General features: G+C 43.8%; 1 protein-coding gene across 4 annotated transcripts in view; it reads left to right on the top strand.

Annotated features, from left to right (window-relative positions):
* The window catches only part of MAP3K13 (mitogen-activated protein kinase kinase kinase 13), a 192,191-nt gene that overhangs the window by 126,919 nt on the left and 40,601 nt on the right, over positions 1 to 24,671 (top strand). For all 4 annotated transcript variants that reach the window (XM_055126079.1, XM_055126078.1, XM_055126080.1 and 1 more), the window contains 2 exons: positions 12,185 to 12,744; positions 20,544 to 20,727. In XM_055126079.1, the coding sequence (XP_054982054.1) occupies positions 12,270 to 12,744; positions 20,544 to 20,727 (659 nt within the window). In that variant the 5' untranslated portion in view covers positions 12,185 to 12,269. The remainder of the gene's footprint in view (positions 1 to 12,184; positions 12,745 to 20,543; positions 20,728 to 24,671) is intronic.

Raw genomic sequence — 24,671 nt, 5'->3', positions numbered from 1 at the left:
CTGCACATGGCCCCTGAGCACTACCAGGAGTGACCCATGAGCACCCAGCTAGGAGAAGCCCCACAAACACCTTCAGGTATAGTTCCCTCCCGCAAATTAAAGCAAACAGGCAAGAAGAACAGGCGAAGCTGGAGATGGCTTCAACAAAAGCAATCAAAGTGATTTTTTTTAATGTGGCCCACCTTAGGAGTACAGGCTGGTGCCTTTGTGGCCCAACTCTGTGCTTATAAATAAATGGAGATGGAGAGTACCATGCTGGGTGAAATGAGTCAGAAAGAGAGGGACAGGCCTAAGATGCCGGCACTCGTTTGTGGGATATAAAATAGCAATTTGAGACTAACACGCGAGAACAGTAGAAACAAAGGGGAGGAGTATTGGCCCACGGTGGGAAGCCTGCCTCACGAGCTGGGGGAGAGGGCAGTTGGGATAGAGAAGGGACTAGGACATTGATAATTGGAGGGATCGCTCTGGATGGGACATGTGTGCTAAAAGTGGGTCAAGGACCAACCAAACATGATGGCCTCTCAGTATCTGTATTGCAAACCATAATGCCCCAAAGTAGAGAGAAAGTAAGAAGGAAAATGCCTGCCATAGAGGCAGGCAGGGGTTGGGGGGTAGAGTGGGGTGGGGTGACCTGGGGACACTGTTGGTGGGAGACTTACACTGATGGAGGGATGGGTGTTGGAACATTGTATGACTAAAACCCAATCATGAAAACTTTGTAACTGTGTATATCACAGTAATTCAATTAAAAAAATTTTTTAAGGACTGCGTTGAAAAGCAGAGGCTAATATTGATAAAAATCATGGAGCACAGTTTCCAGAATGCTATGCTTTCAGAATATCAGCTTAAATCTGTAAACATTTTACAACACATTTTAAAAAGTGTTTATTTTAAAGTTTGAAAGGGCATTTTAAAATCTGGATTGATTCATTTACAAGACCGTTATTAATGTTTTGTCCTGCGTGAGGTGTTAAGAACAGTAACAGCAGAGTCTCTTCTAGTGAGAAAAATGCGTAGGTTGAAAAGATTGTTTATAGTAAGTGTTAGTGATTAAAATTAAGGCCTGGTGGTTTAATATAGAAATGGGGGCCTAGGGAGGTAGTTCTGGGTTAGAAATAAGGGGCCTGGGGAGATGGCATAGGGTTAGGACATCCCTGTTTCATCCCTGGTACCACATGTTCCCCAGAATCTCTGGGATCCCTCGAGGCCCCAAGCTGGATGTGACTCTGGTGGCCCCCAGCACTACAGGGCTAAAGCAAGCTCTCCATCCTCATACCCTTGCCGTGAGCTTAGTGGGTCAAAAATCACCGGATATAGCCCCTGGCCCCCCTGAGTTCCACATGAGAGGACTAAAAAAAAATAGAAATAGGGGCCAAAGCAGTAGTACAGTATGCCTTCTTGCGGCCAATCTGGGTTCAATTCTCAGCATCCCATAGATACCCCAAACACTGCCAGGAGAAATTCCTGAGTGTAGACCCAGGAGTAGCCCCTGAACATCGCTGGGTATGGCCAAAACAAAAAACAAAAAATAGAAATAAGTGCAATACATGAGTAATATTTTTTTTAGTGTATTATGAAGGGAAGCAAGTAACCTTTATTTACTATTCATTCCTTTTGGAGGTTAAAGTCACAAAAGCTGGAAGCAACTTCTAAGCACAGAGTTGGGATTAGGCCCCGTTCCTGCAGCACTGCTGAATGTGGCACCAACCTAAATAATAATAATAATAAATTATATCAAATATAATTTAATATAAATTATATATAATTCATATGAATATATTAAATAAATTATATATTAGAATTAATAATGATAATAATAAAGCCATTGTCTGAAGTTATTGCCTATTATGCTAAAAGGGACAGTCACATTTCATAGATTCCCCAGGTAGAGTTGTTATGTCTTGCCCTCACATTACACGGTATTGTGATTATCTCTCATGCTATGTTTTAAGCATGTATGTCAACTAGACATACACAGGCCTTTGCAAGCAATTATTTACCAGAAGATGGTGGGGTGAGAGGCTGGAAAGATAGTACAAGGAGTTAAGGCTCTTACCAACCCGGATTCAAACCCCAGCACTACATGTGGTCCCCCGGAGCCCTGCCAGAAGTGATCCCTAGGCACAGAGCCAGGAATAAACCCTGAGCACAGCCAGGTGTGGCCTCAAAACAAAAAGAAAGAAAGAAGAAAATGGAGCGGTGAGGCATTCTAATATCACCAGAGTGAATGTCACAAGGTTCATGATTTTATAGTTTGTTCATAAGATTACTCAAACCCTTGTGGAAAGGCTTAATTGCTGGGCCTAGAGATACCTCAGCTGGAGCTCAGTGTGGGGGATGTCTGGGACCCGTCCCAGACCACATGGTCCTCCTGAGCACTAAACTGGAGTAGTTTCTGAGCATCACTGGGTGGGATCCAACACCTGCAAAAAAAATTTTTTTTTGCACATTTTTTTCTTTTCTATGCCAATTCTTTCTTTCTTCCTTCCTTCCTTCCTTTTTTTTTTGGGGGGGGGTCACACCCGGCAATGCACAGGGGTTACTTACTCCTGGCTCTGCTCAGTGGACCATATGGGATGCTGGGGATCAAACCCGGGTCGGCCGTGTGCAAGGCAAATGCCCTACCCGCTGTGCTATTGCTCCAGCCCATTCCTTCTTTTTTTTTTTTTAATTGAACATCAAGAGATATACAGTTACAAAGTTGTTCGGGATTGAGTTTCAGTCATACAATGTTCCAATACCCATCCCTTCACCAGTGTACATTTCCCACCACCAATGTCTCCAGTTTTCCTTCTGCCCCAGCTTACCTCTATGGCAGGCACCTCTCTCTGTCTCTGTCTCTGTCTCTGTCTCTGTCTCTGTCTCTCTCACAAACATGCTTCCTTGCTTCTAAACTCAGGACAAAGTATCAGAGCATATTAACAACTCAGGCAGATTTATATGACAAGCTATGTGAAGCGATTGCTAATGAGTTGACTAGTGGCTTGATACCAGACATTAAGACAAAGGAAAATTCAAATGAGCTAAACAAGTTAATAAAAGCAATTATTTGCATTTTAAAGGGATCTTCCATGTGGCTAGCAGATTTACTAATTGTTACTGGTGGTGGGGAGGGGAGCGGACGAAGGGTTGGGCCACACCTGATTGTGCTTAGGGCCTATTCCTGACTCTGTGCTCAACAGTGACCCCTGGTAGTTTGGCTTTAGAATCAGGGGGAACGGAAGTGATGCATAAAAGGCAAGTGCCTGACTCTGTACTACCTCTCTGGCTCTTGCTGTTGGCTTTTTATTTATTTTATTGAACCACCATGAGATAGCCCATTACAAAGCTATTTATGATCGGGTTTTAGTCATACAGTGTTCCAATACCCATCCCTTCACCAGTGTACAGTTCCCAGCACCAGTGTCCCCAGTTTTTATCCCACCACCCCCCAACTCCCCCACAAAGCCTGCCTCTTTACCTCTTTACTCTCTCTCTCTCCTTCTCTCTCTCTCCTTCGCTCTCTCTTTTTCTCTCTCTCCTTCTCTCTTCTCTCTCTCTCTTTCTCTCTCTCCCCCTTCTCTCTTCCTCCCTCTCTCTCTCTCTGTCTCTTTCGTTGGGTTTTTTAAAAAATGTGATTTAGGTACAACTTTTTAGGGACTTGTACTGGAAACATAAACCCTTGTAATGAACTTAAATTATATATTATATGTAAATTATAATTATAGTTTTTGAAAGGAGCAGCTACATATGTCTTTGAAATCCATCTTCTATAATATTCACCCTTGGATGGAGGGACTACATTCTGACTTTTTAAAATCACAAATAGTTTATTCCTTTGCATTTATTTTTTCTTCTTCCCATTAGAACTGACGCCATACACTTATTATTTTTTTAACACTTAGAATAAATATTTAATATTTATTGATGTTTGTCCTTGTCATCCTCATCTTAGATGAGACTCTGAAGGATCCTATGGAAGTCCGCAAATTTCAGCTATATATTGGGAGTAGAAATGGAAACTACCCCCAATGAATAATTAAATAATGGATTTGGATTACTCTCTAGCACAAAGTCAAATCCATATTCCAAACCAGTGACACAAAAAGGTGAAAAATGATTGATCTTTGCCAGTTTCAATTTTCTGTTGTTGGTAAAACTCAAAATGTTCTAGCTTACATTTTATAGAGTATCATCTTGAGTCATTACCTTACAAAAGTAAAGTTTAGGATTGCTTCTGGGAACAAAAGCAATGTAAAGCAAGAAAAAAGTACATGTCTAAAGATCTAGAGTTTAAAGTCTATTCCACCAAATGACTTTGATTACTTCTGTATTAAATTACCCTGATGGTCCAGAGTGATAGTACAGCAGGTTGGGCATTTGCCTTGATTTGCCTTGATCAACCACTTGTCCAGACTGGGTTCAATCCCTGGCATTCCATATGATTCCCTAAGCACTGGAGTAATTCCAGAATGCGGAACCAGAAGTAATCCTGAGCATCGGTGGGTGTGGCCCAAACCAATAAATAAATAAATGAAATAAGCTCAACCATTATTTTTCTTTTCTCCTATTTATTTTCAGGAGTCATAGAGTTCCAAAACAGAGAAGGAAAGGGCAGAAAACAATGAAACAGAAAAGAAGAAAAAGGCTTAGCATTGCTTGTATAACTAGTATATTTGAGGGTTATACATACTTGGTGTTTTTTTTATCAGAGACAATCCAAATTTATAGTTCTATATATTTTGCATTCCTCTCTTTTCTTTTTTCAAAATTCCTCATCATCTACTTCCCCATAAATAACTGTGCTGCTCACAGTTCCGAAAGATCATTCTTTACAAAGATTGCTCTTGAGACTCTATAGGCATATTAGCATGTGCCAAAACTTGAAAGACATCAGACCTTCACAACTTTATATCTTAAAACTTGGCAACTTCAAAGCATGTGCCCTTGCCTGTTCATCTGTGTTCATTTGAGTTTCAGTTCTCTTAAGTCTATTTTTTTCCAGCTTGAACATGATTCTCACTCATAGAAAGAGTAAAAACATAATCAGAGTTGCCAACATGCTTTTCTCTCATTGTCATCTGTTCTTTGTTATTTTTTTCTTTTCATTTTATTTTTTTTTGTTTTTTTTGTTTTTTTTTTTTGCTTTTTGGGTCACACCCGGCGATGCACAGGGCTCACTCCTGGCTCATGCACTCAGGAATCAGCCCTGGCGGTGCTCAGGGGACCATATGGGATGCTGGGATTCGAACCCGGGTCGGCTGCGTGCAAGGCAAACGCCCTACCCGCTGTGCTATCATTCCAGCCCCTCTTTTCATTTTATTTTAAGCTTAAAATTATTTGTAAGCCTCTGTGTGTTCTTACCACACATTGATGGGTCTCCTGACACTGTCCCAACCTTTCTCATCATATATATGGGCTTTTTTTTTTTTTTGGCTTTCCGGGTCACAGCCAACGATACTCAGGGGTTACTCCCAGGTTTGAGAATTACTCCTGGTGATTCTTTGGGGATCATATGGGATCCTGGGGATTGAACCTGCATCTGCCATGGGCAGGGCAACACCCTAACAGCTGTACTATCACTCCTACCCTCATTTTATTTTTAAGTAATCATTGGTTAATACTACTATCAAATTTCAAGGAGATAGTATTATACCTCTATTTCTTTGTTTTATTTGATGGGGGGTCACACCCACAGTGCTCAAGGGTTACTCCTGGCTTTCCACTCAGGAATTTCTCAAGAGACCATGTGGGGTGCAGGGATGGAACCTAGGTTGGCTGTGTGCAAGGCCAGCACCATACCCACTGTGGTATTGCCCCAGTCCCTGCTATGTGGCTTATAAAGATACGACCTAAAAGTCGTGTGCAACACTATGTTCATTTTAAGAAATAGACCAGGGGCTGGAGCGATAGCACAGCGGGTAGGGCGTTTGTTTGCTTTGCACGCGGCCTACCCGAGTTCGATTCGAGCATCCCATATGGTCCCAAGCACTGCCAGGAGTAATTCCTGTGTGCATGAGCCAGGAGTAACCCCTGTGCATCACAGGGTGTGACCCCAAACACACACACAAAAAAAAAAAAAAGAAAAGAAGAAACGGACCCCCCCCCAAAAAAAAACCCCACAAAACAAAGAGAAGACAGCTTGGAAAGAACTCAGCATCAATCAATAAATCTTCACAGTAACATTAAATTTAAAATTGTATTCAGTTTGGGGGCTGGAGTGACAGGAGAGCGGGCAGGGTGCTTGCCTTCCATGCGGTCCACTTGGGTTCATTCCCCAGCACCCCATGTGGTCTCCCGAGCCCGCCAGGAATGATCTCTGAATGCAGAGCCAGGAGTAAGCTCTGAGCACTGCCGGGTGTGTCCCCCAGACAAAACAAAGTTGTATTCAATTTTATCATCCTAAAACATTGTTTGTGGAGCTAAATTTTCCCAACTCTTTGGTTTACCTTCTATTTGTGATTCTGTGAAACTGAAAATTAAAAAAATCAGATCTGTGATAAAAAAAAAATTATCCTCTGTTAGCATCATGGAATAAATTGTAGTGTCGAATAAAAACAGAAGGACTCGGGGCCAGCTGGCCACTCCTCCTCTCCCACTCCTCCTTCTCTCCGTGCCGCATCCATCTTGGCACCCAGCCAAGGTAATTTCCAGAAATTGGCTGTGCCCTGGCAAATGCGCAGCTGCTGCTGTCTCCAAGCCTTTTGCACAAACCACTTCCTCTTCTTGAGGCTGAAAAAAATTCAAGGAAGAAGCGGCTGTGCCTGAGGGCAGATCTGGAAGCCCTGCCTGGTGCTTGGCACCTCCCCTGCAGCCCTGCCCTAGCTTTTGCTCGGTGCTGCGGGCCACCTTCCAACTTTAATCAAAATAACCTTGATTATTTTTTTCCTCCTTCCCTTCTCTTTGTCGTTGTTGTGATATCAGGGGTTCACACGCGGTGGCAGGGCTCGAGCACTTAGCCCTGGTCCTCCTTGGGGAGGGGGTGGGAGAAGAGGTCCTGCACTTTGTTACAGGGGCCCAGACGCCACACACCAGGGATGCTGGGGAGTATAGCAGGAGCACCATCTTTGCAGGCATTGTTGCTTTGAAACACATGGCTGGGACTGAACTCTTTTCTGCAAGCCACTTCCCCCGGCCCTCCAGCCTGGCTCTTTCCCAGCTGTCCTGAATCTTATCATTTGACTCTCAATGTTTAAAAATCTTTCCTTGGAAAGCTCGAGAGCTGGTGTAGAAAAGAAGGTCTCTGGCTTGCCCACGGCTGGTTCAATCCCCAACCCTGCCTCTGGTCCCCTGAGTGCTGTCAGGGATCTCTCCTGAGCACAGAACCAGGAATAGTCCCCAAGCCTGAGAAACCCTGGTAGTGGCCCTAACTGCCCCTCTAATCCCCCCCCCACACACATACACTCCAAAATCTTGTCTTGGGGTGGAGAAGTCCAATAAATGGAGGCGAGGGTCCAATAAATGGCGGGTTGTGACAACTTACTCTGGGGAAAATGCTCCTGAGACACATATGATGTTGTCCACCCTTTTCATCATTTTTTAAAACTTGCTTTTATTTCTTTTGCATTATCTTCTGATAAATATCCGCTTTGACTTCTCAGGAATTGAAAGAGCCAATGGGTCAGTGTGCACAGAACAGAGAGGGTCAAAGAGTGTCCTGCTGTGTTCCCCTCCCCCTGAGCAAATCCCCCTGAGAGATGCTATCTTTTTTTCTTTTTTCTTTTTTTTTTTCCCAGTGCAGCGGCAGAGTGTGGGTGTGCGTGCAAACACAGGTAAAACGGAGATATTTTTATCCTTCCACACACTCCTTAAATGTAGCCTCCGTTCTGATCAGATTTGAATACAGTCATGGTGATGTCTTTCCCTTTGTTCCCGTGCTCCTTCGCTTTCTCCTTGTGGGTTGAAATTGGACTCGCCACTCTCGGGGTACAGAAGGAACCCTCTCTAACTACACCCTGTTGTATAGACCTGAGGTTTCCGGGCCTCTGCCCAGCTCCACATCACCCATCGCTGGGGGCCCTTTCATTGTCTGTTGACAGGCCCAATATCTTCCCTGCCAGGTAGGTGCCTGCCCTTCCTTGGGGTGGGGGTCGGGGGCAGCTTTGGTGCCTCTAGAGAGACGCTGTCCTTTCTGTCATCGGTGGTTATGATATTGCAGCTGTTTGTCTCTCTCCCTGGGTAAACAAACAGCTAGACCAAGGGAAAGGGCAGAGGATGAGAAAGGACTCACCCCAGCTCTGTCTCTGATTACTTGTTGTATTGAGCGTGCCTCGGTAGCGTCTGATTCTCATCTGTGGAAACTGGGTTGAGCTGTATCCCTAGAGGGGCTCTGGCATCACTTGATTTCTTCAATTTTAAGCTGCTAGTGACTGTGTGACTCATGCCCAGTGCTAATAAGAACTGTTCCACTTGACGTGCTTCTTTGGTCTCTTCAAAATGGGAAGTCAGGAGTAAGCCCTGAGAACCAGGGGGTGTGGGGAAGAAGGGAAGGCAGGAAGGAGGGAAAGAAGGTAAGGAGGAAGGGAAGGAAGGGAAGGGAGGAGGGAGGGAAGGAGAGAGGGGGAAAAGAAGGAGAAAGGACAAGACTTTGATCAGGAGCATGCGCAGAGGCACAGTTTGAGGTCCTGTGTTTGATCCTTGACAACAATAACGAAAACAGTGGGAAGATATTACAAAACAAGCCTGTGTGCTTTAACTTTTCTGTGTGTGAGCTCCTGCCCATGTGATGTCATCAGGAAGAAAGTGAGGGGGAAAAAATGAGCAAAGTGGAAATTTACCAGGAAGTAAAATAAGGACCTGTAGTTTGATTCGAAGAATGTATGGCACAGAATTGAATTCATCCAAAGAACGAACTGCAAAGAATGAAGTGTTTAGGCACCATTCACACGCATGTTTGAGTATTTACATTATCTATATGTGTGATGTTTGTCTGCATTACTTAGGGTAAATGTGAGTCCTGGTGGCAAGGGCAAGACTAGAAGAACCTATCGAGACTGTGGCAAGTTAGAGACTGTGATGAAGTCAGCTGTCTTAAGAGAACAGGCAGGTGGAGGCAGCCAGAGGCAAAAGACAGTTCCAGGTTGTGGCAGATCAACAACGAGGTCAAAGAAAAGAATCAGTAATTCCAGAGCTTAGGATGAATGCAAAGGAAATGGGGTGGGGAGGATGGAAAAGAAAGCAAAAGAAGGAGGGCATGTTAACAAACCAAGGGCTCTAGCTTCCCACCTTCTTCATCCCCCAAATCTGATATTCTCCCAGCAGCAACCCAGTTCCCAGATTTCCCTACACTCTAGAATTTAAGTTCCTCCTAACCCAGCCTCATTCAGCTAAAGAGAAACCTCTGATGTGATCAAGGGAAGAATGTCTGCATGAGTTCGTAAGCTTTCAGATCCCACAAGTGAGGGCAGCAGCCACTGTTTTTACACAGTGCCCCCCACCCCCGCCATTATTTCTGGGTTTCAGGCCCACTCACATGTGCCTTGTTCACAGCTGTTTCCCTGCCTCTGCTTCCCTCCTGACTCCTGTCCTCCTCACCCTCAGCCACACCTTCCCTTTTGAGTTTCCCTCCAGTCCCATCCCTTCCATCCCACCCAGGTTCACTTCTGGTCCCTGACTCTTTCCTTCTCTCTCAGCTCCACATGCCCCAGGAGGGACCTTTGGAGATGGGATGGGTGAGCAGACTTGAGAGGGTTCCCCTGATATAATTATAAACTCTAAGTGTTTCATAAGGCTTTGAAAGAAAGGAATTGCTTCTTTTAGCAGCTGTGGGTACTGGAGGGCCTGGGGATTAGGGAAAATAGTGTGGCGTTCAATCCTGCCTCTGCAGCCTTGAACATAGTCCTCTTCCTCTCCTGGGTCCAGCTGTCCTTCTGTAAAGAGTAGGGAGAATGATGCTTTGCTCTGATTTCCTTACACAGGGAATCAATGTTTGCAACCCAGGAATGTTAGATCACAAAAAAACAGCATTAAAAAAAATACCCATAAGGTTCTCTAAGAAGATAATTATATTATATAATTATATAGATAAGGATTATTATAAGACTTTCTATCACATTATTTAAAAGGAAGGCACAGAGGGGACTGAGGATGCGACTCAGCGGAAGAAAAGAATGCCTTAGATATGTGAGGCCCTGGGATCTGTGTGGCTCAGTGGTTGAGTGCTTGCCTTGCCTGAGGCCCTAGGTTTGATACTCTGCACCTATATATATATATAAATATACACATATATATGTGTGTGTGTGTATATATATATATACATATATCACTGCATCTCTGTCATCTTGTTGCTCATCGATTTGCTCAAGTGGGCACCAGTAACGTCTCCATTGTGAGACTTGTTACTGTTTTTGGCATATCGAATACACCTCAGCTAGCTGGAATACTCTCGGTAGTTTGGTGGGCTCTCAGAGAGGGATGGAGGAATCAAACCCGGGTGGGCTGCGTACAAGGCAAACGCCCTACCCGCTGTGCTATATCGCTCCAGTATTTCCTAAATTACCATATATATGTATACTGGATTTTGAGTTAGATTTTAATTCCTGCTCTACCACTTACTCTATGTATGACCTTAGAAAAGTTCCTTCTGTTAAACAAGAAATGCACCGTACTCTGACTCTGACGCTGGAGCTGGCTTGGACAGCATTTTGTAAGCACCGATTATCAAATATTTATTAGCTTCGTCAGCAAGTTGTTAAATTGTTATGAGCTTCAAATCTCACCATGGTGTGAGTACTTCTGCAAATCGGATTGTTGGGGTTTTCTTCCCAGAAAGCTGATTTATCAACGTATTACAGAGTGTGTAAACAGGGCTCTGTAATTGTATAGCACTCTGTCTTGTTTATCATAAACGTAGTAATAGCAGCAGGAATGGTAGCAGGAATGTTCTCTCTCTCCAAAAGTTGGCCCCGTGCATATTTAATAAATGTGTTTTCAGTGTAACTTGGGTTCATCCTTGAATTATTGTGATACTCCAGCCTTGAGCAAAGAAACCCCATAATTACCCCTTTTCTTCTCTCCCTTTTCCACCCCACCCCCATGGTTAATCAACCACCACATCTTACAGTTCTCTCTCTTATACTTATTCCCTCCTCTTTGTGTGTGTGGGGGGAGGGGTGGCCACACCCAGCGATGCGCAGGGGTTATTCCTGGCTCTGCACTCAGGAGTTACTCTTGATAGTGCTGGGGTGGGCAGATGGGACCTATAAATGCTGGGTTAGCCGTGTGCAAGAGCCCTACCCACTGTCCTTTCGTTCCAGCCCCATTCCCGCCTCTTCATGGCCATAGCCATTGATGTCTTGATTCAAGTGCAGGTCCTCATCATGTCTAATTTGAAGTTTTCTTCCTACCAATATCCTGACCTTCAGTCTTTCTATAGTCTATCATCTACCTTTTTATGTTTTTAATGGTATCACGGATCAAACCCAGGGCCTCATACATGCACTTTACTTGTTGTTCTATCTCTCTGGCCCCATAGAATTAAAGATTCTTAAGTCTTTTTTTTTTTTTTTTTTTGCTTTTTGGGTCACACCTGGCGATGCACAGGGGTTACTCCTGGCTCTGCACTCAGGAATTACCCCTGGCCGTGCTCAGGGGACCATATGGGATGCTGGGATTTGAACCCGAGTCGGCCGCGTGCAAGGCAAACGCCCTACCCGCTGTGCTATCTCTCCAGCCCCAAAAGATTCTTAAGTCTTGATGATTATTAATTCCTTGGGCATATTCTCCCCATCTTATTTTTATTGTATAAGTATTTGTATGTATATCCTTTTGAATAAAAAAATTAGAAAGCTTATATTGTGTACATTGTTCTAACCTGTTTTTAATAAGAATATACCATGAACATTTTTTATGTTAGCATATAGTCACTACCATATGATTTTTACTTGCTGTATGGTATTCCACCGTGTGGGTTTATGCCACTCTTGAACCATCCTATTGTTGCAGTGTTTTTGTGACACAAACAAGTGAGGTCACCTGGATGATCAAAAAAAGGTTGATTTCGGGTGGAAAGATAGCCCAGCGGGAAGGGTGCTTGGCTTGCATGAAGCTAAGTCTAGTTGCATGTGGGCCTTTGAGCACCACCAGGAATGATCCCTGAGCCAGGAGTTTGCCCCAAGCGCTTCCAGGTGTGACCAGAGTGGCCAGAGGAGGAAGGAAAGAATAAGGAAAAGGCTGGTGATCTCCTGCCCTTCTGTCTCCGCAGGTCGTGGCACCCCGGCTTCCGCGGGAACCCTGCTCTGAGAACCCCCTGAGCGTCCTCCCAGGACCCGGGACACACTCATGGCACCATGGCCGACCCTCAGGAGCCCCTGAGCTGCTCCTCGTCCCCGCATGTCCCCTTGAGTGAAAGCAAGACCTTGCATGGGCTCGGGGACGAGTCTCCACCCCCGGGGGGCCAGCCGCCCCCCCAGCTCCTTAAGGACCCGCAGGACCAGGGGGCCGGACCCCCGGAGCCAGCCGAGAGCACGGGCAGCCCGGTCACCACGACAGTGCTGACCAGCGTCAGCGAGGACGCCAGGGACCAGTTCGAGAACAGCGTGCTGCAGCTGCGGGAGCACGATGAGCCCGAGCTGGCCACGTCGCAGGGGACCCGGCCCAGCGTGGACGCAGAGAGCACGAGCGGCGCCGAGGACGTGAAGGTGCAGTTCAGCAGGACGGGCAGCGGCAGTGGGGGCTTCCTGGAGGGGCTCTTCGGCTGCCTGCGGCCCGTGTGGAACATCATCGGGAAGGCCTACTCCACGGACTACAAGCTCCAGCAGCAAGGTAAGCGAGCGCCCCCCACCCAGCACCCACACCCCTGGGGACCCCCTCGGAGCGGCCGGTGAGTGACAGCCGGGAGCAGTGATGCTGCACCCTCCGCGTCCGCTCGTGAGAGCAGCAGCTTGGCGCCGACCGAGTCTGTGGTGGCTGCAGCCCATCTTTTGTGGTTTTCCAGCCCAGGGGCGTCCTCAGTCCCCGCGAGACAAGTCACAGCCCGCCCAGCAAGAGAGCCTGTCCTTTTGATCTCATCATTTTAACTTTTCTGTTTTCCTGCATTTTTTTTTTTTTCTAAACACATGTGGGTATTCAGTTAAAGTCGGTCGGATAGAATTTCTGTATAAGTCACAGTGGCCCAAAAACGTGCCTGCGTGCTTTGAGGTTGGGTGGGGGTCCCCACCACCAGCACCAGGCCCAGTGGTGCTCAGGGAATAAATGCAGTTTGGGGGTTCAAAATCAGGACCTCTGTGCTTGCCAGGGCATATGTGCCAGTCCTTTGAGTTACCTTCTGGCCCTTTCTTTTAAAAAATTTTTTTTCCTGAAAGTTTATCAAATCAAGAAATCTGATGGCCACTGGACTAACTAAAAGACAAGGCAGACACAAGCCACACACTAATGGCCCCAACAGTTTCAAACCTGCCATTCGTTCTAGAAAAATGGAATTGTCTCCTTAGGGCCGGAGCACAGAAACCTCACGTTTTGAGAAAGAACAAAGTTCCTCCAGTCTCAAAAAGCATCATTTCTAGAGTCCACACTTCTGAAATAAAGGTTTAATTCTCATCCCAGTGTTTCCTATATATCCGGTGCATTCCAGCCCAAATGTTGTGCTTTTGAAAGCAAGTGCTCATACGGCTCCAGTATTCCTTGCAATTTCACGCTTATTCTCAACAAGTCCATTTTCCTATCACGAAAATAATACATGTAGGAAATGTGGAACATACTGCTAAATTCCACCTCAAGGTTTAACCTCAGGACCCCTGTCTCCTGAGAAAAAAATAGCATTATGGTTTGGGTATCTATTATACTAGTCCCTGGTACATACCATGTGCTTTTAAAAATAGATTCGGACTGCTTTGTGACACTTTTTCAGTTTATATTGTATGTTCCACATCATAAAACCCTTCTTCAGCATCATTTTTAATGTTGGCACAATATTAGATTCTGCAAGTGTGCCAATATTTATTGGAGCACTCCTCTGGCGTTCGACAGTTGGTGTTCTGTTTGTGGCAATTATAAGATACACCCAAGCGAACATCTTTCTATTACTTTTCACACCTCTCTTTGATTACTCCTTAGGATAGATTCCCAGAAGTGAAATTGTTGGCTTCAAAGGGTTTATTGCTGACCCCAGTTCAAATCCCTGGCACCACACATGGTCCCCTGCGCACCACTAGGCTTTGCACCTGAGCACGGACCAGGAATAGCCCCTGAACACCACCAGGTGTGGCTCAAACACACACACTCCCCATCTTATATGTTATATACACACATATATATGCATGAGATGAATATGTATTTTCACCTCTTTTTTTCTTAATTTTTATAATTAAATCACTGTGAGATGGACCCTTAAAAAGCTGCTCATGATTAGGTCTCAATTATATAGTATTCCAACACCCATCCCTCCACCAGGGTACATTTCCCAGCACCAGTGTCCCCAGGTTCCCTCTCATCATCACCCATCCCCCGTGCCCCGCCCACCCAGCCTGCCTCTATGGCAGGCGCTTTTCTTCTTCTCTCTCCTTTTGGTTATTGTGGTTTGCAGTACAGACGGAAAGATTATTAGGTATATCCCTTTACCTACTTTTAACACTCAGTTCTTCTCCAGCATATTTTCAACTCTTTTAGTCAACATAATTGGCACGTTTTCCACAACAACCAAGTAACATTGGTCACCATAACTACTTTTCTCACTCTGTTCTATTTTGTCTATTCATTTCTTCTCTTTCTGAAATCAATACTAACCTGCCCCTCAATATTCCTTACCCCTACTATGCAGCAATTCTCTTGTGAGTTAGTCTGTTACCTTTGTTTGTCTGTCTCCCTTACACACTCTGATATCATGCTCATTCTATCCTCTTTGTTCCCTCTCTGGTCTTAAGGTTTCAAGGAAACTAAAAAGTTCTTTCTTTGTCCCACAGATATTGGGGATTCCTATATTAAATGGTATTGTCATTATTGTTTTTAAATGAACAGAGGGAAAAGTTTTTTAAAAAAATCAATTGTCATCCTAGAGACAGTCATCCATGAACATCTGCCTGTGTGACAAACTGTGTTTGAATTTTAGGGTCTTGTTCAATCTAGTTTTGGTGGTAATTGAAGGTCTCTGAATCCAAATGCAGTGTTGAGGTGCAGATTTAGAACTAAGAATAACAGATTGTGTGTCTACTAAAAGATCCCTAAAGCATTTTTTGAAACTGTTTTTACAAATTTGTATTTAAGTGTTAGTTGATTGATTTGTGACTTTCAGAAAGGATCGTTTTCAGAAGAAATAAGAAGCAGGTCCAGTCATCTTGTTAGGGTGTGGCAGCTGCCCAACAGGCTGTCACACTGTGTGGGCTGGGGTCCTTGGGGTGATAAAGGAGATTTGCTGTCCAGAAACTTGGTGTAGTTTTCCCCTTGTCAGCTCTGGGATCAGGGAGCTAATCTTTAATCCTGGATTATAGTCAACCAAAGGATAACACATATTTAACAGATGTGTCCTTGTATTTGGTGCTGATGAAGAAATTTCACTAAACTTTTAAACATATTAATGGTGTCTTCATTTCCCGCTTAGCGTGTTGGTAGTAAGTCCAAGTAAGGTAGTTTATGTAATTGAAGTATTTTATTGGCAAACGGTGCCCAGTCTTGAAGCAAGTATTGTCAGAGACATGTCTGAATAGACAAAGAAGAATGTATGCATTGAAGTGTGTGGGCGTTGGCTTTTTCTCAGTCCTAGGGATCTGGTGGTTACAAGGATTAAGATAGTTGACATAGTGATGAATCAGAGAGACAGTGCAAGCTGGAAATGAGTATACCATTGGGGCAGATAGGGAAGCAGCAGGAAGTCTGGGGCTAGCTCCAGAGGGACCACAGCCTGTTTCCATTATAGTGAGGTTATCTCCTTTGTCTGTTATCTTGGATCCCATTCTTATTGTTAAAATTCTTCTCTGTCTCTGTCTCTGTCTCTGTCTCTGTCTCTCTCTCTCTCTGTGTCATTATTTTGGTTCCATGGCTTCCTAGTAAATACTGAGAGGATTATAGGGATGGGACAAAAAGACTAAATCACAATAATAAATTTTTTCCTGGTAATCAGTTCTAGTTAAAATATTGATAGAAAGGATGGTTGAAGCACTACTTTACACTATATGAAGCACTACTTTACACTATATTCTCAAAGTTCCAGTATTTTTTCTCTGTATTTTTTCCCTTGGGTAATTCAGACTTGGCCGAATAACACAAGCATGAGCTATTGTTGGTAGATGAAAATTTTATTCCTTATTGTAATACCCTAACCTTTAACAAGTAAGTACTAAATGACTTACCATGTGTATTTTAATCATTTATTTCTCAATTTGTAAAATAATAATTAATGGTTAATATTAAATAAGTAATATCAAATAATAAGTATCATTTATAAAAATCATAGTGATTTACAATATAAACAGTGTAAAATGATATGAAGGAAAGGATTGTTTTAATAATATTTTAAGAATATTGAAATAAGAAATATTGAAATAATATTTCAATCACTTATTGAAATCAATTTACATCCATTCTCATATGCCAAAAAACAAACTTCAGGTGGACATAAAGCTTGAAAAATTTTAAAGACATATCAATGTTGGAAAATATATTGTGTAACAGAAGAAAATGCAAAGGGAATTGCAGGCTGCTACCAAATATTTTTAAACATATTAAAAGAAAAAGGTTCCATGTATGAGACCCTGCATTTGACCCCTGGCACTCCTCCCCTGAAAGTTCTTATAAAAATATTAATTTCCTATGTACCAAAGAAACAGAGAACTCCTTCAAGCTTATGAGAATGACCAGTTCCTAATAGATAATGGACAAAGAATACATTTGACAAATCATATAAAGCAAATGTAAGTGTTAAATAAATGTTTAGGAAACATTCTGCATCACCGGTAAATAAAGTAGTGCAAACTTATAAAATATGATTTTATAAATGAAGCTAATTAAAATAGCACCCAAAATAGTTGGCAGTACTTACTTTGTCAAAGTAGTAGTCCAAGCGACATACTTGTACATTAGTACAATCAACAGAAACTAGCAAAGTTCCTTCGGATATCAATTTGGAAAGTATACCAAGAACCTACAACTGGGCTCCTTTTCTGAAAAGTTGAGTTTGAGGGAAAAACATAAGGAGGGGCTGGAGCAATAGCACAGTGGGTAGGGTATTTGCCTTGCACGGGGCCAACCCGGGTTCAAATCCCAGCATCCCATATGGTCTCCTGAGCACCGCCAGGAGTAATTCCTGAGTGCAGCCCATTAAAGTTTATAAGAAAAAATATCTCCTTATGTCATGAAGAGTACATAATATATGAAAAAAGTTTTTTTCAAAACTGTAATTTTTAAAATAGGGGCCACACCTAGTGAGCTGAGGATGGGAAATGCCTTGCGATACTAGGGGTCAAACTCAGGGTCTTGCCTATGGTGTATGCCAGGCTGTGCTTCACCACTGTCACTGTCACTGACATCCCGTTGCTCATCGATTTGCTCAAATGGGCACCAGTAACATCTCCATTGTGAGACTTGTTGTTACTGTTTTTGGCATATTGAATACGCCACAGGTAGTTTGCCAGGCTTTGCCAGAGAATACGCCACAGGTAGTTTGCCAGGTAGTTTGCCAGAGAACCCAGCAAGCTACTCTCGGTAGCTTGCTGGGTTCTCTGAGAGGGACGGAGGAATCGAACCCAGGTGGGCTGTTTGCAAGGCAAACGCCCTAACCTCTGTGCTATTACTCCAGCACATCACACAATAACCTCACCTTGCATAAAACTTTTCTAAAGCTGTATACATTTGAACAAAGACTAGAGGAGAAGATGAGAACTGAATATAGCCTGACTTTCCAATTTTTTCTAATACTATCTAAAGATCCCAATATATAACAATCAATAAAGATTAAGCAAATTAAGAAAACACCCAAAGGTTGTCTTTTTTGTAGATATTTTATTAATTAGGATTATTTGGGGTTTTATAAAGTTATTCAAATAAATATATCTGTTACATTTTTTGTCCCCAAATTCAATAAGTAGTACTTTGTTCAGGCCCTCAGAAAAGTCAACATTATACTGCATTTAAATCTCTATCAGGCCCTTTCTGAGTAAAGCCTCTTGACAGAGGATATCTGTATCTGATCCCTGTGTATCAGTAAACCTTGGTGAGAAAAGTGAGAGCAACTTGATTCTTTTTTTTTTATTTTTTTTTATTTTATTGAATCACCGTGAGATAGTTACAAGTTTTCATGTTTGGGTTACATTCTCACAATGATCAAACACCCATCCTTCCACCAGTGCACATTCCCCAACACTAATATCCAAAGTAAAACGCCTTACCCACCCTCCCCCTGCCTCCATGGCAGACAATATTCCCCATACTCTCTCTACTTTTGGGCATAATGGCTTGCAACACAGACACTGAGAAGTCATCATGTTTTGTTCTATTATCTACTTTCGGCATTCATCTCCCATTCCAACTTGAGAGCAACTTGATTCTTATCAGTTATTAGAAGTTAGAACAATATTTGTTGGTTTAGAATTTTTAAATATATTTCATTTTTAACGCATTTTTGGGGGGTGTCAGGGTTAGAACCCAGGGTCTCATACATGTAATCATGCTCTCTATGAGCTACATCCTAAAGATATCAACAGCTGGGCCAGAGAGATAGTACAGTGGGTAGGGTGCTTGCTTTGCGAGCAGCGGACCAGGATTCAATCCACAGCATCACATCTGGTCCCTTGAGCCCTGCCAGGAGTGATCCCTAAATACAGAGCCTGGAGTAAGCCCTGAGCAGAGCTGGGCACGGCCCCAACTCCCCTGTGAAAAGAATGCACAGTTTCTTTTCTCTTAAGGTAGGGGAAATTAGAGAGATGGGGCATGTAATTCTCTTCTACATATTGATGGGCTCTCTCATACTTCACCAGTGTAGTAAAGAGTGAGGTGATTTGCTTTCAAGATGAGAATTATCTTCAAAGCAAAGGCAACACTGATGTTCCAGCATTTTAAATTAGTGGCCTTGTAGGGTTGGTGAGGTGACAAGTCTACTAGCCTTTCCTTTGTCCTCCTTCTTCTCCCTCAGTGAGGTGTCTTTGATGTTCTTTTCTTCCCAGTACAGTCAGGATGCATTGTGGTAAAGAGGGACCAGGGAAAGGATTGATGGGTGACATGTTGGTTAGTGTTGTTGTTGTTGTTGTTGTTTTTAAGTTTCATGAGATTAAAGCACATATTGATTGAACTTTTTGAAGTGCTTTATTTAAAACAGCATTTTATTATATAAGTAGCATAGACTATTGGCCAAAGAAATTTAATGCAGAAAAGGATGAAGAACATGAATCTCCCAGAATGCTAGCACTTAGAAATGATCCTTGCTAAAATTTTTATGTGACAAATAAATGAATAAAGGAAACTTGAAGACAGAAGCTTGAAAATACTGCATCTGTCTGAGTCAGCTTACCCCACCTATTATTTTCTGTTAGTTCACGAGAGGTGAGCTGATGGGATAGAGAAAGCATTGTGCCTGGAATCAGCCAGTTCTAGAAGTGAGGACCCCTGTTTTGCTACTCACCAACTAAATGGCCTTGAGTAAATTACATATGTACCCTGTGTCTTTAGTTTTCTCATCTTTGAATAATCGTTTGAGGGTCAGACTTGGATGATTGTTGTAAGGATTAAATACAGAGATATCTAAGTCACTGTGCAAGTATCTGGCATGTAGAAAGTATTTGATGAAAGATAAATACTAATATGTTTCATGTAATTACGTCCTAATTATTGTCTAGCTAGGTTCTTAGAAGAGAGGGTTTTGGGTTTTTTGTTTTGTTTTGTTTTGAGGCCACATCCGCAGATGCTCAGGGGTCACTCCTAGTTCTGTACTCAAGAATTACTCTTGGCAGTGCTCAAGGGATCATATGAGATGCTGGAGGTCAATCCTGAGTCAACCGTGTGCAAGGCAAGTGCCAAGTGCCCTACTCACTGAACTATCACTCTGGCCCTCTAACTAGGTTCTTAGAAGAGTATCATGGACGGTTCTTTTACCAGGACTAAATCAGCTTTGCCCTGAAAACTCAAAAAGGAGTAAAGCAAGACTTAGAATGAGTGAAGGTGTTGGAAGTGGCGGCACCCGGACAAATGGATGAAGCAAACCCGAAAGCCTTAAGCGAGGAAGGGGTGCGGCAGGAGTGTGAGGACAAGCTTTGTTGGGCGGAGCGAAGCTCTCTCAAGGGCCTGACCCACTTGGCTTTAAGAACTGAATACCCACTGGGGCTGGAGAAATAGCACAGTGGGTCGGACGTTTGCCTTGCACGCAGCCGACCCGAGTTCGATTCCCAGCATCCCATATGGTCACCCAAGCACCGCCAGGAGTAATTCCTGAGTACATGAGCCAGGAGTAACCCCTGTGCATCACTAGGTGTGACCTGAAAAAAAAAGAACTGAATGCCCAGGAGTGCATATGACTCTGATCTATATAGGACCGGGGGAGACAGAGGGTAGAGGTCATTTGGGTGATAAAGCTGTTACCTCGCACAAGAGTCCTTAGCCAGTTCTGAGATCCCTTTATGCGTGTGTCTCACTTGTCTGCTTAGATACCTGGGAAGTGCCGTTTGAGGAGATCTCAGAGCTGCAGTGGCTGGGGAGTGGAGCCCAAGGAGCCGTCTTCCTGGGGAAGTTCCGAGCCGAGGAGGTGGCCATCAAGAAAGTGAGAGAACAGAACGAGACAGACATCAAGCACTTGCGGAAGCTGAAACACCCTAACATCATCGCTTTCAAGTAGGTCAAGAGTTTTATCTTTCATTTGTTTCTTGAAGAAATAAGGTTTTCTTGCTCCCAATATCTGCATAGCCTGCTTTGAGAGATGGCCTGGTGAACTCTCTGTAGGCTTCTACCATACTTGGGGCGAATACCCAAGAGCCATGAAGGTTGAGTCCTGACCTCAAAGATTTGATAATTCATTAGTTCCTTTTGCCAGAACATGCGAGTTGCCGCTTGGAAGGAACACGGAACAGAAAAGAAGGCGAATCCCTGCCAAGTCATCAGGTCTGCTGAGGCAACCTCATTTACCAGTGGGATAAGCAAGTCCCTTGGAGATAATCTGAGTATTCTAAACTTGGGGCTGACAGTACAAAGCTGTCGAAGGGCCATACCACCCTGAACGTACCCAATCTCATCTAATCTCAGAACCAAAACGTGCCAGACCTGGTTATTATTTGGATCGGAGAGTACAAAGTTAACATCGGAAGTAACTAGAGAAGTGTTTGTCCCTGTGTAATAGAGAGGCATTTGTTTTATTCATTTCTATTAGTCTGCTTTCTTAAATATTAGCTTATGATAACAAGTACCTTCGGAGTACTTCTCTCTGCTAAATCCCTTTTCAAGTCATGCCAAATGCTTGACTTTCTAGATCTATGAATAATAGAGTTGATGGCAGCAATGAGTTGTACATTATGTTTATTTCATGGAAATTCTTTTAAAAGTGTGCGAATATATCTTTCTACCTTAGACAATATTTTTCATAATATTGGTAGGAGCCCGCAGCAGAGTAGGTGAGTCCAAGGTAAATGTGTGTCAACCTGACCTCTAAATAAATGTAATCTCTCCTGCTCCTACTTTTCATTCTAATCCCCTCTTTGTCAGCCCTTAAATGTTGACTTAGGCTCAAACAAATGAATAGTGAGTGACTTTAGAGGTGGAGAAGTGAAGAACACAAAAGCTGTTAGGTGGGAGGTAAGTTAAGGAACTAGAGCTTACTGGATATATTCTTTAGCTCAGGGATCCTTTCTTTCGGATTCATTAAAAAGCTAAACATGGCGTGTTACCATTTTCCCAAAGGAATCTGTTCTCGAAAGCAGAGATGAGAAACCTTGGATACAAGTTTGTGTCCTGAATTTTTGGTCTGGGGGTGTTTGTTTACTTGAGGTGCTGGGACTCAAACTCAGGCCTCTTTCATGCAAGGGATGCATTTTGCTGCTGAGTCACATTCCCCATGCTTTGGATATAGGATTTATAAAAGAGGTTTAAAGGAATATTGAGGTTGAGTTATGACACTCAAACAGGATCCTTTATGGAAAGGGAAAGAGATGCTAAAAGGAGCACTTAGCTGGGGGACTAAGGAAGGAGTGTCCCTTCCTCATCTTGGGAGAAAGACATCCACACAGAGCGCATGCCCAGAGCTTCAGTTGCTGGAGTGATTATGCCACTGACTGCCCGATTAGAGCCAACAGGATGTGACAGGACAACAATGCCACAGAGACCAATTAGAGTCTTTGCAAAGGTGACAGATTTCAAATGACAATAGGAGGGTCTTCTGTATGAGATGTGCTTCTTTCCTTCACTCCACTCTGTGAGTGGATGCTCCAGCATCTTACACAGAATGGAGGGCCTCCTAACTAATGTCAACCTAGATGGGGTATGTGTAGATCACTCAAACCTGGATTTGAGATTTAAAAAAGAAATGTTCTACAAATTAGCTTGGATTTTTTTTTTTTTGTCTCCTGAAATGAACTATGCTAATTCCAGGTAAGAGGGCTTTCCAGGGAGGCTACTCTGCGAAATAGAAATAGAAATGTGTTCTGAGAAAGCGAGTGTGGTTCTTCCTCCCCTTGTTTTGTTGCCTCCTCTTTTCTGTGGTTCCCCCCTCCCCCCTCCTGCCCTTCCCCCCTGCATCTGTCCCTCCTACCTGCAGAGAAGTGGGTTCGAAGCGTTTTGGAAAGGGTGGCCCTGCTGGCACCCAACTCTTTAGGCCAAAGATGTTTGAATAGTCTTTACCTCGACGTGGAAAACAATAGTGAAACTGTGTCCCTGGCCCATGACACCATGCTCTCCAGGCATTGTGCAGTGTTAGGTCTGCAGCCATCTGTGCCACGTGTTGTTTGGCCAATGAATCATTCAAGACCGTCTGGACGATATGAAGGCAGATTAGATTTGAGTACATTTCTCCGGATACCGATTTCTGTGCTTGGAGCTTCTTTGCAAGTTATAAGAACCAAATCTGCAGAAAGGGAAATAGAAGGAAACGGACTCTGTATTTTTTTTTTCCTTCTGGTTTTTAAGCACTTCGTAACAAAACCCAACCTGACTGTTCATGTTGGATTTGAGTGCCAAGGTGGGGGGAGGTAGCAATTAGAAATAATTGTAGAGCCGTTATTTATAGCTACTAAGAAGCCTTGTCATAGTAGCGGGCTGATGAGATGATTGCTTCTCTTTTTTGTTAGTCAAGAAAGATGAAAAGTGCGTCACGTCACTGTTAGACCCTTTCTGTGACAAGTAAAAAGTACAGTCCAGAGGCCAGAGTGAATGGACAGTGGGCAGGGTGTTTGCCTTGCAGGCAGCTGACCCAGGGTCCATCCTCAGCATCCCATAGGGTCCCCCCAAGCCCCAGGAGCAATCCTTGAGTGCAGAGCCAGGAGTAAACCCTGAACACAGACAGGTATGGCCCAGAAACACACCGTCACCCACCCCCCAAAAAATTCATTTCAGGGCTAGAGAGAGAATACATGGGTTAAGACTCTTGCGTTGCACGTGGCCAACCCCAGCTCAATCAGGCACCATATATGATTCGTCACACATCTCCACGAGCAACCCCTGAGATTACAACAGATCCAGTTGAAAGCCCTGAGCCCCGCTGGGTGTGCACCTTCCCTTCGCCCCCCCCCGCCCTAAATACAATTGAACAAGATGCTGAGTAATTATTTTTTTGGGGGGTCACACCCGGTGATGCACAGGGGTTATTCTTGGCTCATACACTCAGGAATTACTCCTGGCAGTGCTCGGGGGGACCATATGGGATGCTGGGAATCGAACCCGGGTCGGTCACATGCAAGGCAAACGCCCTACCCGCTGTGCTATCACTCCAGCCCCTGAGTATTTATTTTTGATATACTTATTTTTTATGTCCTGAACCCCTTTGTATTATCCCTACATTCCACATTATTTCTCTGTAATGAAAATTAAATGGACTGTGTAAGCGGTTTCTTAAAAAGAAAAGAAACTTTAAAAAAAGGTTTCCTTAAAAATAAAGATGAGAATACTGGGTAGCTTAGAAAATGATGGGAGAATAATAAAAATAGCTTTGTGCTATCTGACAAGCACATCAAGGCAGCGAAAGAGTGATTGTGCTTCTTCATAACCTGCTATTGTTATAAGGCTTTCACGTGCTCACAAGCATGGCCTCTGACCTCTTTCAAAACTTACGGCAACCTAAGAAAGAGGCAAGAATCAGCAGCTGACTGAGAACTTCAGCAGTGGTGGTGGTGGGGGGGTGTTGTACACAGGTACTTGTAATTTTTCTAGAAATTTGGAAGGAAGGCATACATACCATTAAGAGATGGGGCACAGGGCTGGAGCGATAGCACAGTGGGTAGGACGTTTGCCTTGCACGTGGCCGACCCGGGTTTGATTCCCAGCAACCCACATGGTCCCCCGAGCACTGCCAGAAGTAATTCCTGAGTGCAGAGCCAGGAGTAACCCCTGTGCATCGCCAGGTGTGACCCAAAAAGCACAAAAGAGAGAGAGAGAGAGAGAGAGAGAGAGAGAGAGAGAGAGAGAGAGAGAGAGAGATGGGGCAACAGGGGCAGGAGAGATAGTACAGTGGGGAGGGCACTTGCCTTGCCCATGCATGGCTGACCTTCGTTCATTCCCCGATATGGGGAACCCCATATGGTTCCCCAAATACTTCCAGGCGTGATCCTTGAGCACAAAGTCAGCGAAAATCCATG

The sequence above is a fragment of the Sorex araneus genome, chromosome 2, assembly GCF_027595985.1.
Source record: "Sorex araneus isolate mSorAra2 chromosome 2, mSorAra2.pri, whole genome shotgun sequence".
Lineage (NCBI taxonomy): Eukaryota > Metazoa > Chordata > Mammalia > Eulipotyphla > Soricidae > Sorex > Sorex araneus.
Note: the sequence above shows the minus strand (reverse complement) of the source record. Positions and strands in the feature narration are given on the sequence as shown.